Source organism: Coenobita brevimanus, chromosome 61 (genome assembly GCF_032717465.1).
Source record: "Coenobita brevimanus isolate Jiangsu-jjx chromosome 61, ASM3271746v2, whole genome shotgun sequence".
NCBI classification, from domain to species: domain Eukaryota; kingdom Metazoa; phylum Arthropoda; class Malacostraca; order Decapoda; family Coenobitidae; genus Coenobita; species Coenobita brevimanus.
The window spans coordinates 44731136-44744688 of NC_137014.1; the positions used below are offsets into that span (position 1 = coordinate 44731136).

Consider the following 13553-nt stretch of genomic DNA (forward strand, 5'->3'; position numbering starts at 1 on the left):
CGCCTGCGTGGTGTGCTTGTGGGTGCAGTGTGAGTATGGTGTGGGTGAGGTTGAGGGTATGGTGTGGATGTGGTTGTAAGTGCTTTGTGGGTGCAACTGCAGTGTGAGTATGGTGTGGGTGTGGGTGTGGCTGAATTGTGGGAGTGGTTGCAGGCACGGTGTGGTTGCTAGCGCGGTGTGGGTATAGTGTGGTTGCAGGCGTAGTGTGGGGACGGTGTGGGTGCGACTGCAAACTCGGTGTGTGCACAGTGTGGATGCGGGCGATGTCTGGGTACGATGTGGATATGGTTGCGGGCGCGGTGCATGTGCAGGTGTGGAGTTTACAGGTGTGCATGATGGGCAGGTGTGGAGTTAACAGGTGTGCATGATGGGCAGGTGTGGAGTTAACAGGTGTGCATGATGGGCAGGTGTGGAGTTAACAGGTGTGCATGATGGGCAGGTGTGGAGTTAACAGGTGTGCATGATGGGCAGGTGTGGAGTTAACAGGTGTGCATGATGGGCAGGTGTGGAGTTAACAGGTGTGCATAATGGGCGTGTTGCAGGTGTTGTCGAAGGGGGAGCACCCGTAGCACACGTTACACTGGCAGAACGTCCCCTCGCCGCACTCACCGTTCATGTTCCGGTACCCTCCACAGCTCTCACCGGGACCCTGAGGCAGCACAGTACACCACATTAATACAGCACACCATAACACCACAGCACATTGATATACACCACAACACATAGATATAACACACCATAACACCGCAACACATTAATATAACACTCGTAACACCATACGACACACGTAACATAGATATATAGATGGATAGGTGGTTGAATAGTTAGGTATACACACACACACACACACACACACACACACACACACACACACACACACAAGTATATATAGATAGATTATATAGTAGACAATTTGACAGATAGACAGAAGAAAAATGAGATATACCTGGACAAATAATGATAGATATACAGACACAGAAAGATAGATAGATCGACAGATTGATAAAAATATAGCGAGATATATAGACAAATAGACAGACATAAGATATATAAACAGATATGGCAAATTTCTCACATAAGCCTCAATGTACTGTAGGACGCTTGACCCTGGTGCTCACCTTTGCACACACTTCGTTGTGGCACCAGTCAAGAGCAATGCCGTACTTGCATCCTTGAGGGTTGCGTTTGGGCTGCAGGGGGCAACGGGGCGCGGCGCTCCCTTCCCTGCGGGCATACCACACACCAGTCAACACACACAACATTTAACATCAGTCATAATTATACTCTTTTCACCTTAACTTGGCCCAGATTTTTTTGTCCTATAGCAGCTTATTCCACGTTATTCACTGGCGGAATGTTGTCTCTAAATCCTTGCCATAGCACTTCTTCGTGACTAGCATCATATTCTAGTATTAGTCGACTGCTACCACTCGGCATTCGCGATGGAGGGATGGCAATTTTAGGCCAAGTTAGAGTAAAAAAGAGTACAGTTTCAGGTCTGTGTTCTCGTGGTTACAGAAAGTACATTAAAACATTGCATAAAAAGTATTTAAGACAGTGAAGCTCCTTACGTATTTTCCTAAGCGATTTATTATTAATGTTACATCTTACTCTTCTCTTGTGCGTTACATAATCCTTCCAATATCGTCACACACTGTATAAATAACGTGCAAAAGGATATTACCCATGCCGTATCCGAAAAGAGCAAAAAGATGTAACCCATGCCATATCCAAACATAAATCACTAAGGAAGAGGTGCTAGGGAGTAAGGATGAGGTGCTAAAGTGGTGTAGCTGAGGTGTACGTTGTTGCTAAGGCCATAGAATCGTTACCAGGCACGTCCTTCTACACGTCTAGGTTGTTAAATAGCGCACACTGGCAACACACAGGGGGAGTTGCCGATTAGTAAATATTGGGAGGAATTTTCTGCTTAATGGGTGGGGGCTCTTGAGATTTCGTAATACCTTTGCTTCGGCGATTTTTTCTGTTAGTTGACAAAGGGCGGGATTTTCTTCCGTTGGGGGTAGCACTCTGGGGGCTCTTGAGATCTCGTTTTTATTTATTTTTTAATGCAAGAAAGAAGGAACCAAAGACCTCTACGATGGCGATTTCTTTGGATTAGTTTAGCGGTCGAATTCTTAGTGCCTTCCTGAATCTCTTTACCCCTCTACGTTTGCGATTCATTTTGGACATTGCGCCTCGGTAGCCTTTTGCCCGTTACTGATGTGAAATAAAGCGGAAACAGGAAATACTTAAGATATAATACACAAAATAAATCGCTATGGAGGAGGCGTTAGGAAGCACTTTTAAGACGCTATGTTGTACTGTACCCTATCCTTATCAAATTTCTCAAGTTATTTTATGGGATTACAATGAATATTATCTGGCGTGCTATCCTTGTGTTATTAATGTCGACAAACAAAATACGATAGATTTTTCTAAGTGGTTCGATTTCGTTACACTTTTTCCTCTGCAATATTAAAAATTTATAAGACACAAGAAGGACAAGGTGTAGGGAGCAAAATAAACCGCTCAGGGAAAAGTGTTTTGGAGTTCCCCGTACGTGTGAAAATACGACTCGAAGACACAGCTGCATTCGCGTAGGCATAGGAGACGCCCTAACACTTCTTCGTGACTGGTATTTTTCTGTGTGTGGGTTGGTAATATTCACTTGTATGTAAGTGATGAAAAATGTAAAGAAGGTAGAGCAAGAGCATCCACCATCTTAAAAATTTTATTCGAAAAATATTGAAAGCCAGCGAAGCGTATTGAAAAGTCTTACTGAGCTGATGTTTTGAAATATTTAGCTTTTGCACTCTCACATCTCCGAATGACACTTTTCGCTCACTGTGGAAAAAAAGAAAGAAGGAAAGAAAGAAGGAAAGAAAGAAGGAAAGAAAAGATATTTAGAAAAAGAGAGTAAGAAGAAAGAAAGAGAAATTAAGATGTACTATGCAAAATTAATCGCTAGAGAAGAGGTGTTAGGACTCTTAACCCTGTGGCTGCAGTGACTTTAATGAAGTGAATAAAATCGCCCGTTGGAAGCTAAAATTAAATACGAAGTTTTCCTTAATTTTTTTCAATATTTAAGCCTCTCTCCGTTGTGAAATAATGTAACGATACCTGAAGTGGAGAGCGGATTAGGTAACAGGCTGCGAAAGGGTTACGTTGACGAGCCAAGACTCAAAGACGAGGTGGTACTCACTGGAGGAGGAGCATCAGGGAGCCAACCACGAGGAGGAGGACGGTGGCGGTGGTGTGCGGCTTCATGGTGGTGGTGGTGGTGTGGTGGGGTGGGTGTGGGGGCAGCTGGGGAGGGGAGGGGAAAATTGGTCAGTTAAGCAATAGAGTCAGGTCGTGGGTCAGTCAGTGGGCAGGTCGTATTGTTGGCATTATACCCACATCAGTAAAAATGTGTGTTTGGGAGATACTTGTTCAGAGCTGGCGTAATTCTTCAATCTGAACAATATACGATGTTTGAATATCGTCACAATTCATGATGTTGATTCTTTTGGGTCGGGGCGCTACCCTGAAATGAGCCGACATCCCCTGGCGACAATCAGAATAAAAAAGCAATACTGAAGTCTTTCTTAAATGCACTGGAACTGTTCCTTCATTTCCACTGAGTGCCGTATCTTCCAAAATCACTGAAAAAAGAAAATTTGTGGAAGGAAATATGAAAGGCTCTCACTGTCACTTTTTCCTGTGGCGTGAAGATAGGACGCGTGAAGGTGTTAGTCGTGGCGGCAGCAGCTTACCTTAAGAAGACGGAGGGGGCTTGAGGCGACAGTGTGAGGGGAGTTGAGGGAGCTGAGGTGAGGGAGCCGACTGGGAGAGCCTGGGACGAAGGTGCGAACCAAACGTAGGTCTCGCCCTGCACCGCTACGCTCGAGGCCGCCAGTGGGTCTCGGCGATGGGCTGACGGAGGGGCTTATATAGCGATGGGCAGGGTCAGGGTGTGGGTGGTGGGGGGACGTGGCCAGCCCCTGCCATGTGATCATCACGTGTACACCGCCAAGCACGCTGCAGAGGAGTGGAAAGGGCAGGGCGGGGCACAAGGGGGGGGAGGGAGGGCAAGTGTGGTGAAAAGATGTAAGGAAGACAGAAGAAGGATACGAAGAGAAACTGAAAACATGCAGAGAAAAGTGACAGAGGAGAGAAAGAGAAAAAATATATAAATGTTGGAAAAAAGAGAAGACACACACAAAAAAAAACGAATCTATGAAAACATGCACAGGAAAATGACAAAGGGAAAAAGACAAAAGGTTTAGAAAAACAGTAACAAGAAAAATGCAAGGAAAGGGGTAGGGGAAGGAGCAAGGGGAGGAGGTAGATGGGAAGAAGGATGAAGAAGGAATGTAAGGAAGAAAAATAAAGAGTAAAAAAAAATACAAAAAGGGAGGAAAGAAGCTTAGGTAAGTAGGGAGGACAGGGAGAAAAGAGAGAACAGAAGGAGAGAAAAAAGAGGGAATGAAAAGATGCAAGGAAAAGAGACGGATCACTGAAAGGAAAATGAAAATGGAATGAAGAAACGTAGGTAGGTAGGTAGGTATGGTAGGTAGGTAAGTAGGTAGGTAGGTAAATAGGCAGATAGGTAAGTAGATACGAAAAGTGAAGGGGTATGATGAAAAAGTTGTTACGAAAAGAGAAGGAGGAGGAAGGTAAAGAGTGAAATAGAGAGGAAGAAGTATAGGCTGACAGAGAAGAGAGAGAGAGAGAGAGAGAGAGAGAGAGAGAGAGAGAGAGAGAGAGAGAGAGAGAGAGAGCACAGAGAGAAAAGAGAGACTGGGGGAAGGGAAGGAAGAGGGGGAAGGGAGGAGGGAGAGAAGGAGAGAAGGTAGGGACAATGCAAGTGTGTTGAGAAGATGAGGAGAGGGGAAGGAAGGGAGGGGAAGGGGGAGGGAGGGGAAAGGAATGCAAGTATGGTGGAGGGGGAAATGTAGAAAAAATATAGATAGGGATAAGTAGGTAGGTAGGTAGGTAGGTAGATGGGTAAATAGGTAAGTAGGTAGGTAGGTAGGGAAGTAATTTTTTTTATTATTTTTTTCTTCTGCTGTTCATCAAGTTAAATCGTTAATCTGGGCAATGTATATTGAATGATAATATTTTCTTGTATTCTCTCTCTCTCTCTCTCTCTCTCTCAATTTCCCAGTCCTTTCTCTAGCTCTCTTTCTTTTGTTTTCTGTGTTGCATGGAGAGACAGATGAATGAATGAATGAATGCGTGAGAGATTGAGAAGGCCCATGAATGAATGAATGAATGAATGTGGCGTGGAAGATGATATGAGGGATTTGGAGAGAGAAATGTTTTGAGGAGCTTCGGCCACCATCATCATCATCATCATCATCATTATTTTTGTTGCTATTATTGTTATTATTATTATCATTATTATTATTATTATTATTATTATTGTTGTTGTTGTTGTTCTTTTTCTTCTTCTTTTCTTCTTCCAGAATTATCGTCAGTAATAAAAAACTTAGGAAATATTTTAAAATCTCCCTTATAAGAAATTTGAGCCAGTCATTCATAAATAAACAAAAACAAAAATAAATAAATAAATAAATGAATGAATAAAGGCAACTATAATGGTTAGATTAGCCTGCATGCCATAATACAGACAGCGGTTAGCAACGATACAAGAAGGTCAAATTTATGTCCAATTATCATCAAAGAATTAGCGATAAAAATAGAGAGAGAGAGAGAGAGAGAGAGAGAGAGAGAGAGAGAGAGAGAGAGAGTTTGTCCATATCTTCATCTATCTAAGTATTGATGACGAGGCCAATAGATAAAATTTTCTACTCCTCGAGATAGTAAAAGTGTCTACTGTCTTCTCCTTACTGTCTCCTCTCTCTCTCTCTCTCTCTCTCTCTCTCTCTCTCTCTCTCACGTCTTCTAGGTACGCGCTGCTTCGGGTTTCCCTGTCTAAGCTTTCATTTTTTTTATTCGACTAACTGGCTCTCTTTTAAGTCATAGTTGCTCTTGATTTTTCCTTGTGTGTGTGTGTGTGTTTGTGTGTGTGTGTGTGTGAGAGAGAGAGAGAGAGAGAGAGAGAGAGAGAGAGAGAGAGAGTAACCACACGCAAGAGGATCATGCCAAGTACTGTTTTGATATAAGTGGCAATATCACTTACAAAACACACACACACACACACACACACACACACACACACACACACACACAGATAGATAGATAGGTAGATAGATATGCATTGTGGTACCTGTATTATATTTTTTCTTTTTCTTTCATAATTTTCTTCAATTGGTAAAAGAATTAAAGAAAAAAGGAAGAAAACAGAAAATGAAAAGAGCTTGGAGGAAAAAGGAGAGAGAGAGAGAGAGAGAGAGAGAGAGAGAGAGAGAGAGAGAGAGAGAGAGGCGAAGGGAAGCGGGGATAATTATGAATTCTAATTAGCCTTTGTTTTTGTTTGTTTGTTTGTTTGTTTTTGCTTTCATGTAACAAACTCATATTAACCCTTTGGAGCACAGTAGGGGGGCATTTTTAGAAAGAATTTGAGGAGAAAACCCTAAAATTTGGGTCTGTTTAGCACTGCGAGTACGTGCTGGTAGGCGAAGGATGGTACGCTTAATATCCACCCCACAAGGACCATGTCAATCATCACCAAGGCAGCACCAGGATTCAAACCCCATCCCCACCCACCCCCTCTGTCTACTGCCATGGCGACGCGGCGGCTTAGTCGGTATGGGACTGGCCGCCTGTTTTGGGGACGCTCCTGACGTGGGTTCGAGATCCGCTGAATGCCACTGAGTTCGCTGGATGGGCACTATTGCTACAACTACTACTTCTACTACTACCACCACCACCACTACTACTACTACTACTACTACCATTGCGACAACTACTACTACTTCTACTACTACTACTATTGCTACTACTACTACTATTATTACTACTACTATTACTACTACGGTATTCTGTTGTATCTACCTTTTATCTGTGTCTCGTATCTGTGCCTTACATCTCCCTTCCCTCCTAATCCCCTTATAACTTATACTGCCACGGATGAGGGGATGGATGAGGGGAAGGAGGATGAGGGAGAGAGGGGAAAGGGAGAGTTATAATGGGAGGGAAGAGGGGAGAGAGAGAGAGAGAGAGAGAGAGAGGTGAGGGAGGGGGTGAGGGGGTGTAGAGAAGGATTCATAAGGGATGTGAAATGAAAGCGAATGAAGGTGAGGGAGGGGTGAGGGAGGGATGAGGGGGGGTAAGGGGCGGGGTGATGGCTGCGTAACCTGAGTGTGAAGGTCGAGGTCACCGCAGGGTCACAGGTCAAGGGCAGACGGCATGACCAAGGGCAGTGAGAGAGAGAGAGAGAGAGAGAGGAGGTGTGTGTGTGTGTGTGTGTGTGTGTGTGTGTGTGTGTGTGTGTGTGTGTGTGTGTGTGTGTGTATTATGCTTGTTAGCGGTAAAAACACATGCATAATAATCAACTCAAATTTGTCTCTATATTTAACAAACAAACAACTAATCAGACAAACAACATGGCTCAGTTTTATGTCAAACTTTTAACTACAGATAATTTGGTAGCCTGGGACTGTCTTTTTTATATATATATATACAGTTTTTCATGAAGTTTGGTTTTTCTGAATGTTTCGTGTTTGCTTCACTGGCTTCTTCAGTAATGCAATTCCCTGTCTGTCTCTGTCTATCTATCTGTCTATCTATTTATCTGTCTATTAAGGATGAACAATGGACTCTCCCATGCATTCATAATTCATACCCCTAAACCCACTAAACCACCCCACAACACGGCTCCCCCCCACCCAACCAGCTTGTCAGGGAGCATGGAGTCTGCGTAACAATGTAACAGTGTAACTCATTATTTGGTCTCACTCTCTCCCCTCCTCCCCACTCTCCCTCCCTCTTCCCCTCCCCTCTCCCTCTGGTACTCTCCGTAAACTCTCCCCTCTCATTTTCACTTTTTGGTACCTCCCCTCCCTTTGCATGACTACACGACTACACTTCCCCCCTTCTCTCTCTCTCTCTCTCTCCCTTTCTTTGCACACAATCCACCCTCCCTCCGTACTCCACAATCTCTCTCTCCCTGCATTCCTTTCCTCCTTTCTTCTGCCCTCAGCTCCCTTTCCTACCCCCACCCTCCTCCTGCTCTAATCCACCCTCACCCATCTCCCTCTACCGTCTACTCAAACTCCCATCTACCCCCTCCCTCTCCTCCCTAACCATCATCAACCCTCATCTTACAGGAGAGAGAGCGGCGGTTTCTGTCTTGTGTTTTGCTCACATGTCTCTCCTGCCAACATGTGAGAGCGTGGGTTTGTTTGTAAACATTGGCCTGCACATGCGCTCTACGTCACCCCCAGCTATGTTTACAACCCCAAATTCAAACTGACACTGGCTCTTTCGGCGGTGATGGAGTACGGTTGAGATCATATTTTGTGGATAATTTGGCTTGAATAGGCTTAAAATGATGATGAAATGGGACAAATATGTAAAAAAGAAAAAAAAAAGAAAGAAAGAAAAAAAAAGAGCGGGAGATAAAGTGATGGCGGTGTGTGTGTGTGGTGGTGGGGGTCATATTCGGGCGAGCCGAGGAGGGCGTGTTGCTAAGGAGCCTTAGAAGGAAAGATTGTGTTTATCCTCCTGTTCTTCATCTGCTTTGTGGCTTCTCGGAATCTCATTGGTCTCATGCTTTTGCAAGAGGGCCACAGAGCTTGTTCTACGCACTAGGTAACAATATATGAGTAACCAGAAAATAGACGAAGGATGTTTAATCTCTCAGAAAATGGCTAGGTTACCCCTAAAAATTATAAGTTTTCTTTCATGTAAAATTCATTGTTCCAGGAAAATTTATTTGTTTTTATGTACATTTGAACAACACTTTGCAAATTTATATAATACTAATAATGATGACATTATTTGGTACACTTTGATACTTAAAAAAGGACAATATGATTAAAAAATATATAATTAATTCATACACGAACTAAGATGACAGACGCGTGCGTTGTTTGTTGTGTGTAGTGGAGGTGATTAAAACTTCAAATCTCCTTGTCTCATACCTACGATTCAGTGCCTTGCCAAGCTGGTACATGTTCATTTATACTACTAAGGAAAGGTAGGATTAGATGAATATTGTTTGCAGCAATTTAAAGCGTGTGGGAGACAATTCATAATCATTTGTTGTCTTCACGGTCCATGGTTGACGCTAGGTGAGTAATTTAGTGCTTAGTCGTCATTTTATTGAGGTCTGTTTAGATATCCCGACATGCATATTGTTACAGCATTGTTTCTGAATGTGCTGGTAAATAAAAAAAAAGTTCGATTAGGCGAGCATTTTATGTTTTAGGTGTACTTATATTACAGCCTGTGGATTTATGACTTATTGGGCAAGCGGCGGTATCAGTTTTGGCGTTAATATAGACCTGGTACTCTCCATTAACTTCCTCTCTGCCTGAGATCTTTAAGCTGAGTAGATGTTTTAATAAATCTTGCATTAATAAAACAAGATAGAGAATAACATAAGTGGACGGCGGCAAGACTATAATTAGGAAGGCATCTTGCTGGTAACGAAGGAGTTACTTTGTTTACATGCGCTGCGGACGTCTGCTTTGACCCCTCCCTCACCCACCACAGCTGCGTGTTTACATTCCTAGCACTTATGTTTTATGCCACATTAATTACCGAGTGTGGCTGTTAAAAACTAAAATTCGTAGTACAGTGAGGAAGTACAGTGTCTCAGTATTTTCGTTTTATTTTCTCCTAGGCCATATATATAATTATTTTTGTGTGGTGTGTGTGTTTAGAGCATGAATGAATGAAATTTTGTGTTTTTCGGTTTGTTGATATACTCTTTATATTGTGGTATAGCCTTTTATATGTATTGTTTTATATGGTATGGCCTTTTATATATATTTAATATGGTACGCCTTTCGTTGTGTTATGTAATTCTGAAGTGTTTTCATTTCATCACCGTGCACTAAGTTGTATGACCCAGGATGATCACGCACACATCATGCATCTTTAGCGTAATATAATCCAGCCTAATCACGTTCAGGCTGCCATACGTAACCAGACCAAACCTAGTCCAAACGGTCTAATCTCTGCCTCACCTAACCAAACCAGATACCATCAGCCAAATCTAACTTCATATAACAAAACTTAGCTCAACAAATCGTTAACGGAATTGAACCTAACCTAATCTAACCAAACCTAACCTAACCTAACCTAAATTAACCTAACCCAGCCCAACTCAGCCTAACCAAACCTAACCTAATCCAACCCAACCCAACCCAACCTAACCTAACCAAGCCTAGTCTAAATTGGCCCAGCTTGACCTAATCTTACCCTATTATCCAAATGCTAATAGCCAGATGACCAAGGTACGCTTGACCCACTAAGGAAATTACAGTACGTATAGTGATTACAGTTTTGAAAGTTTGCATGCTGGTACCTGTGTATGAAAATGTTACGTATGTTATTCTCTCTCTCAGGGTAATGAGGGGTTGGGGTAAATAAAACAACACATTTTGCAAAAGACAAATTCTTCATTTTTTATTGAGAAAGTGGGTGAGACTCGAGGTGTTCCGCCCTGGCTCTTGTGTTTACTACCGTACTACTAGAAGCTTCCTTTGGCGACCCTTCAGGTAAACAAATGTCGGGAGATTTTGTAGTCTTGATTCGTATCCTTGCTGGCGTGGAAGAATTCGTCCTCTTCCTTAGCGATAAATTTTTGCCTTTTACACCTTAATATTATCTTGCTTGCCACTGATCTTTTTAAATATCGACATTAGTTTTCATCTGCAGCTTACAATACGATGTTACGGTGCTTGTGCAGAATTAATCGCCGAAGGAGAGATGTTAGGGACTCTTCTGTAGCCAGCGAGGATACGGCTCAATGTCAGGAGATTTCGTATTCATATTTGGACACTTTTTTTTTTTTTTATTATTTTTATTTTGGCACGACGGTTCCATCTTCACCTCCACTCAAAACTCACACTTAAAAATGACAAACTCAGAATTCTATGGCCGGTTCAAAGCTCTAGTAGGATTAGCTAACATTCATATAGGCGAGAACCCAAACACATATATAGATACCAGGATTACCGTACCTCACACGCACACACACGGGGGGGGGGGAGGATCATAATATCAACACTTAGCCCTCACACATGAAAAGATTGTTGCTTTCGGTATCGGCTCCTGTTTCGTTAGTACATGTATGATAAAAACGTAATGCAAAATTCTAGAATATTGAAAACTATAAGCTTTCAAAAAGGGATCTGGCTGAGGGTTATATAATATGTCATAGTAGTGTATTGGAGAGGATCACGATAGTCGAGAGTCGGTGGCGTCTGATGTGGTACGTTTGTTTATCTTCTCCGTCCGACTGTTTTGGTACGAATATTAAACATACTTGATTGTGGCGGTGGTTGGTAGATCTGGTGGCTTCCTTGCTGAAGGGAGGGAGTATATTTATCCATTTAGTCATTACCGGTACACTGGGGGGAGTATCCTTATCACCCACGTAGTCATCACCGGTACACTGCGGTCTCGGCTTAGCGCTTTAGTCTTTCTACTGGGAAACAAAACATTAATGTGCTAAACGCGAAATCACAACCATTAGTCTTATGCAAATGGTCTGAAGCTACTAAGGATTGAAGCAGACACTTAACAGATGAAAGAAATGTTTATATACATTGAAAAATCTTGTGATACATGCAATAAGTCGACATTAAATGAGGTTCAGCAGCATATTTAGCCATGACAGTGGAAATTATTGTACAACTGGCAATGTAACCATAAGCGCGCAAAAAGTGACACCGAAAAATTGCTGATATCGACACTGAAAATACTGATGGCAAGAAAGCTGCAAAAGGAAACAGTCATTTGGGGCCGTAGTAATGATCTTGGACAGTAACTGATATCGTGGTTTACCTCAGCAACGGGATAAACACAGAATTACTTGCATCTCGTAAAAAGCACGTATAAGTAGACATCACAACCGCGTGTTTTTCAATGGACTTTTTGCGTACAGAGTCGTGTGTGTGTGTTCGTGTTCACATACATGGTGGTGGAGGAATGGCGGATAAGTGACACATTTATGTTTTTTTTTTTAATTACATCAATTCAGCTACCGAGCCACACGGGTTTGTGCAATTCCTGTCTACTTAGTTATCGTACAGCCAAGGTAAAGTTCGTCAGTTGCGTCAGTCTTATTCAGCTTTCGTACACAACTAACAAGAGTCGTTTCATTTTCTGAGATACATAACACTGAAATTATTATATAGTTGAATATTTATATAGGTAAGTTATACTCAGAGAAACTTTTGAGTATAATTTACCCATTTGCATAACCATAGCACTGAAAGAGTAAAAATTCATTTGCGTCAGTCTCATTCACCTTGCTTACACATTCTCACTTTTTATTTTTCCAAAAGATATACGGTATAGAAACACGGAAATTATTATGAACTTGTGTCTCTTAGGTCGATAAATTATAGCCACTCACTGAAACATGTGAGAATAACCTATCCATTATGCATAAATGTGGCACCGAGAAATATAACACTACACAAGCACCCTAGAGTTACTCAACACACAGCCCAGATGATTCAGAGTTCCATGGGTCACCTTGTCGGTCAGAAACATGCCATTTGGGTCAGGTTTCAGGCCCAGTATTTCTCTTATGTTAGTTTAGTACAGTACAGTCTGACAGTCAAGTGGGGGGTGGGAGTTATCATGAAGACAACCTTGTAGTGAGCAACGGGCTGTATTCTTTTGGCTTTAAAGGCTTTCTGCTCCGCTTTCTGTGTTATTTTGTATGCAGCACTCATATACTCCTGAATATTGTTAATCCCTCTGCTCCCGGGTCAGTACATTTACATTCTGGTCGATTAGCCTGGCACTTTGTTCGCTAAATGTACTCTTTGGCCTTTTGTGTCACAGTTTGAAGTCTGTGTTTAGTTTTAAGTGCCAGGAATATGCTTTGTCTCCCCAAGCGTCTCCTGGGATGGGGGTCAGTTCAACCTGGTTACTTGTCCCTCACTAAAGTAGGATCTGTGTGTCCTCTTGGTCCCCTAATTTTAATACCTGTTTCCAAAGCATCGTCGGGATTTGGATGACAGTGAGCTTCATCTGAGCGATATTGTTTGATAGTGGTGGGAGTGATGATAACAGTTAATATCTCCTTATTGAAGATGAAAATGCTGAAAGATAAAACGTGATGGATGAATCTTGTGGAAGTAGCAAGCTCTCCGACGGTGGTGAGTAAGAGGGTGATGGGGTATCGTCTGGACAATGGTGGGCAGATAATGATGATACCAGTAACGCCATCCTCTTTGCGAGTTTGTGAAGAAAATACAGCAAGTGAAAAGTCTAGCGAAACCGTGTCGCGAAGCTGTAGTGTATAGTGATGAAGATGAGAACGAAAATGAACTGATGCATGATTCACAATAGGTGTTGATGGACGTGAGTGATAATTTTGTAGGAGTTTTTATATGATCTTCAGGGTATATTATTGTAAGTGAAAGTGACAGCATATGAGGGATAGCAATGACGGAACAGCGGTATACTTCACG

At 42.4% G+C, this 13553-nt stretch overlaps 1 protein-coding gene across 1 annotated transcript; it reads right to left on the bottom strand.

Moving 5' to 3' along the window:
- Window positions 1-440: 440 nt before the first annotated feature.
- Window positions 441-4001, bottom strand: LOC145403786 (uncharacterized). Its single transcript, XM_080275465.1, has 4 exons — window positions 3759-4001; window positions 3206-3309; window positions 1119-1224; window positions 441-649 (listed from the first exon to the last, which is right to left on the bottom strand). Exons 1-4 carry the CDS (start codon window positions 3999-4001, stop codon window positions 512-514), a joined length of 591 nt encoding a protein of 196 aa, XP_080131591.1. The 3' UTR covers window positions 441-511.
- Window positions 4002-13553: the final 9552 nt, after the last annotated feature.

Bases quoted from the DNA above. Each gene is read 5' to 3' on its own strand.
- LOC145403786 (XM_080275465.1), bottom strand. From the start codon at position 4,001: ATGATCACATGGCAGGGGCTGGCCACGTCCCCCCACCACCCACACCCT. The intron at 1,225-3,205 runs GTGAGTACCACC...GTATGCCCGCAG, and splicing joins TCCCTGATGCTCCTCCTCCA to GGAAGGGAGCGCCGCGCCCC. The intron at 650-1,118 runs GTGAGCACCAGG...GTGCTGCCTCAG, and splicing joins ACAACGAAGTGTGTGCAAAG to GGTCCCGGTGAGAGCTGTGG.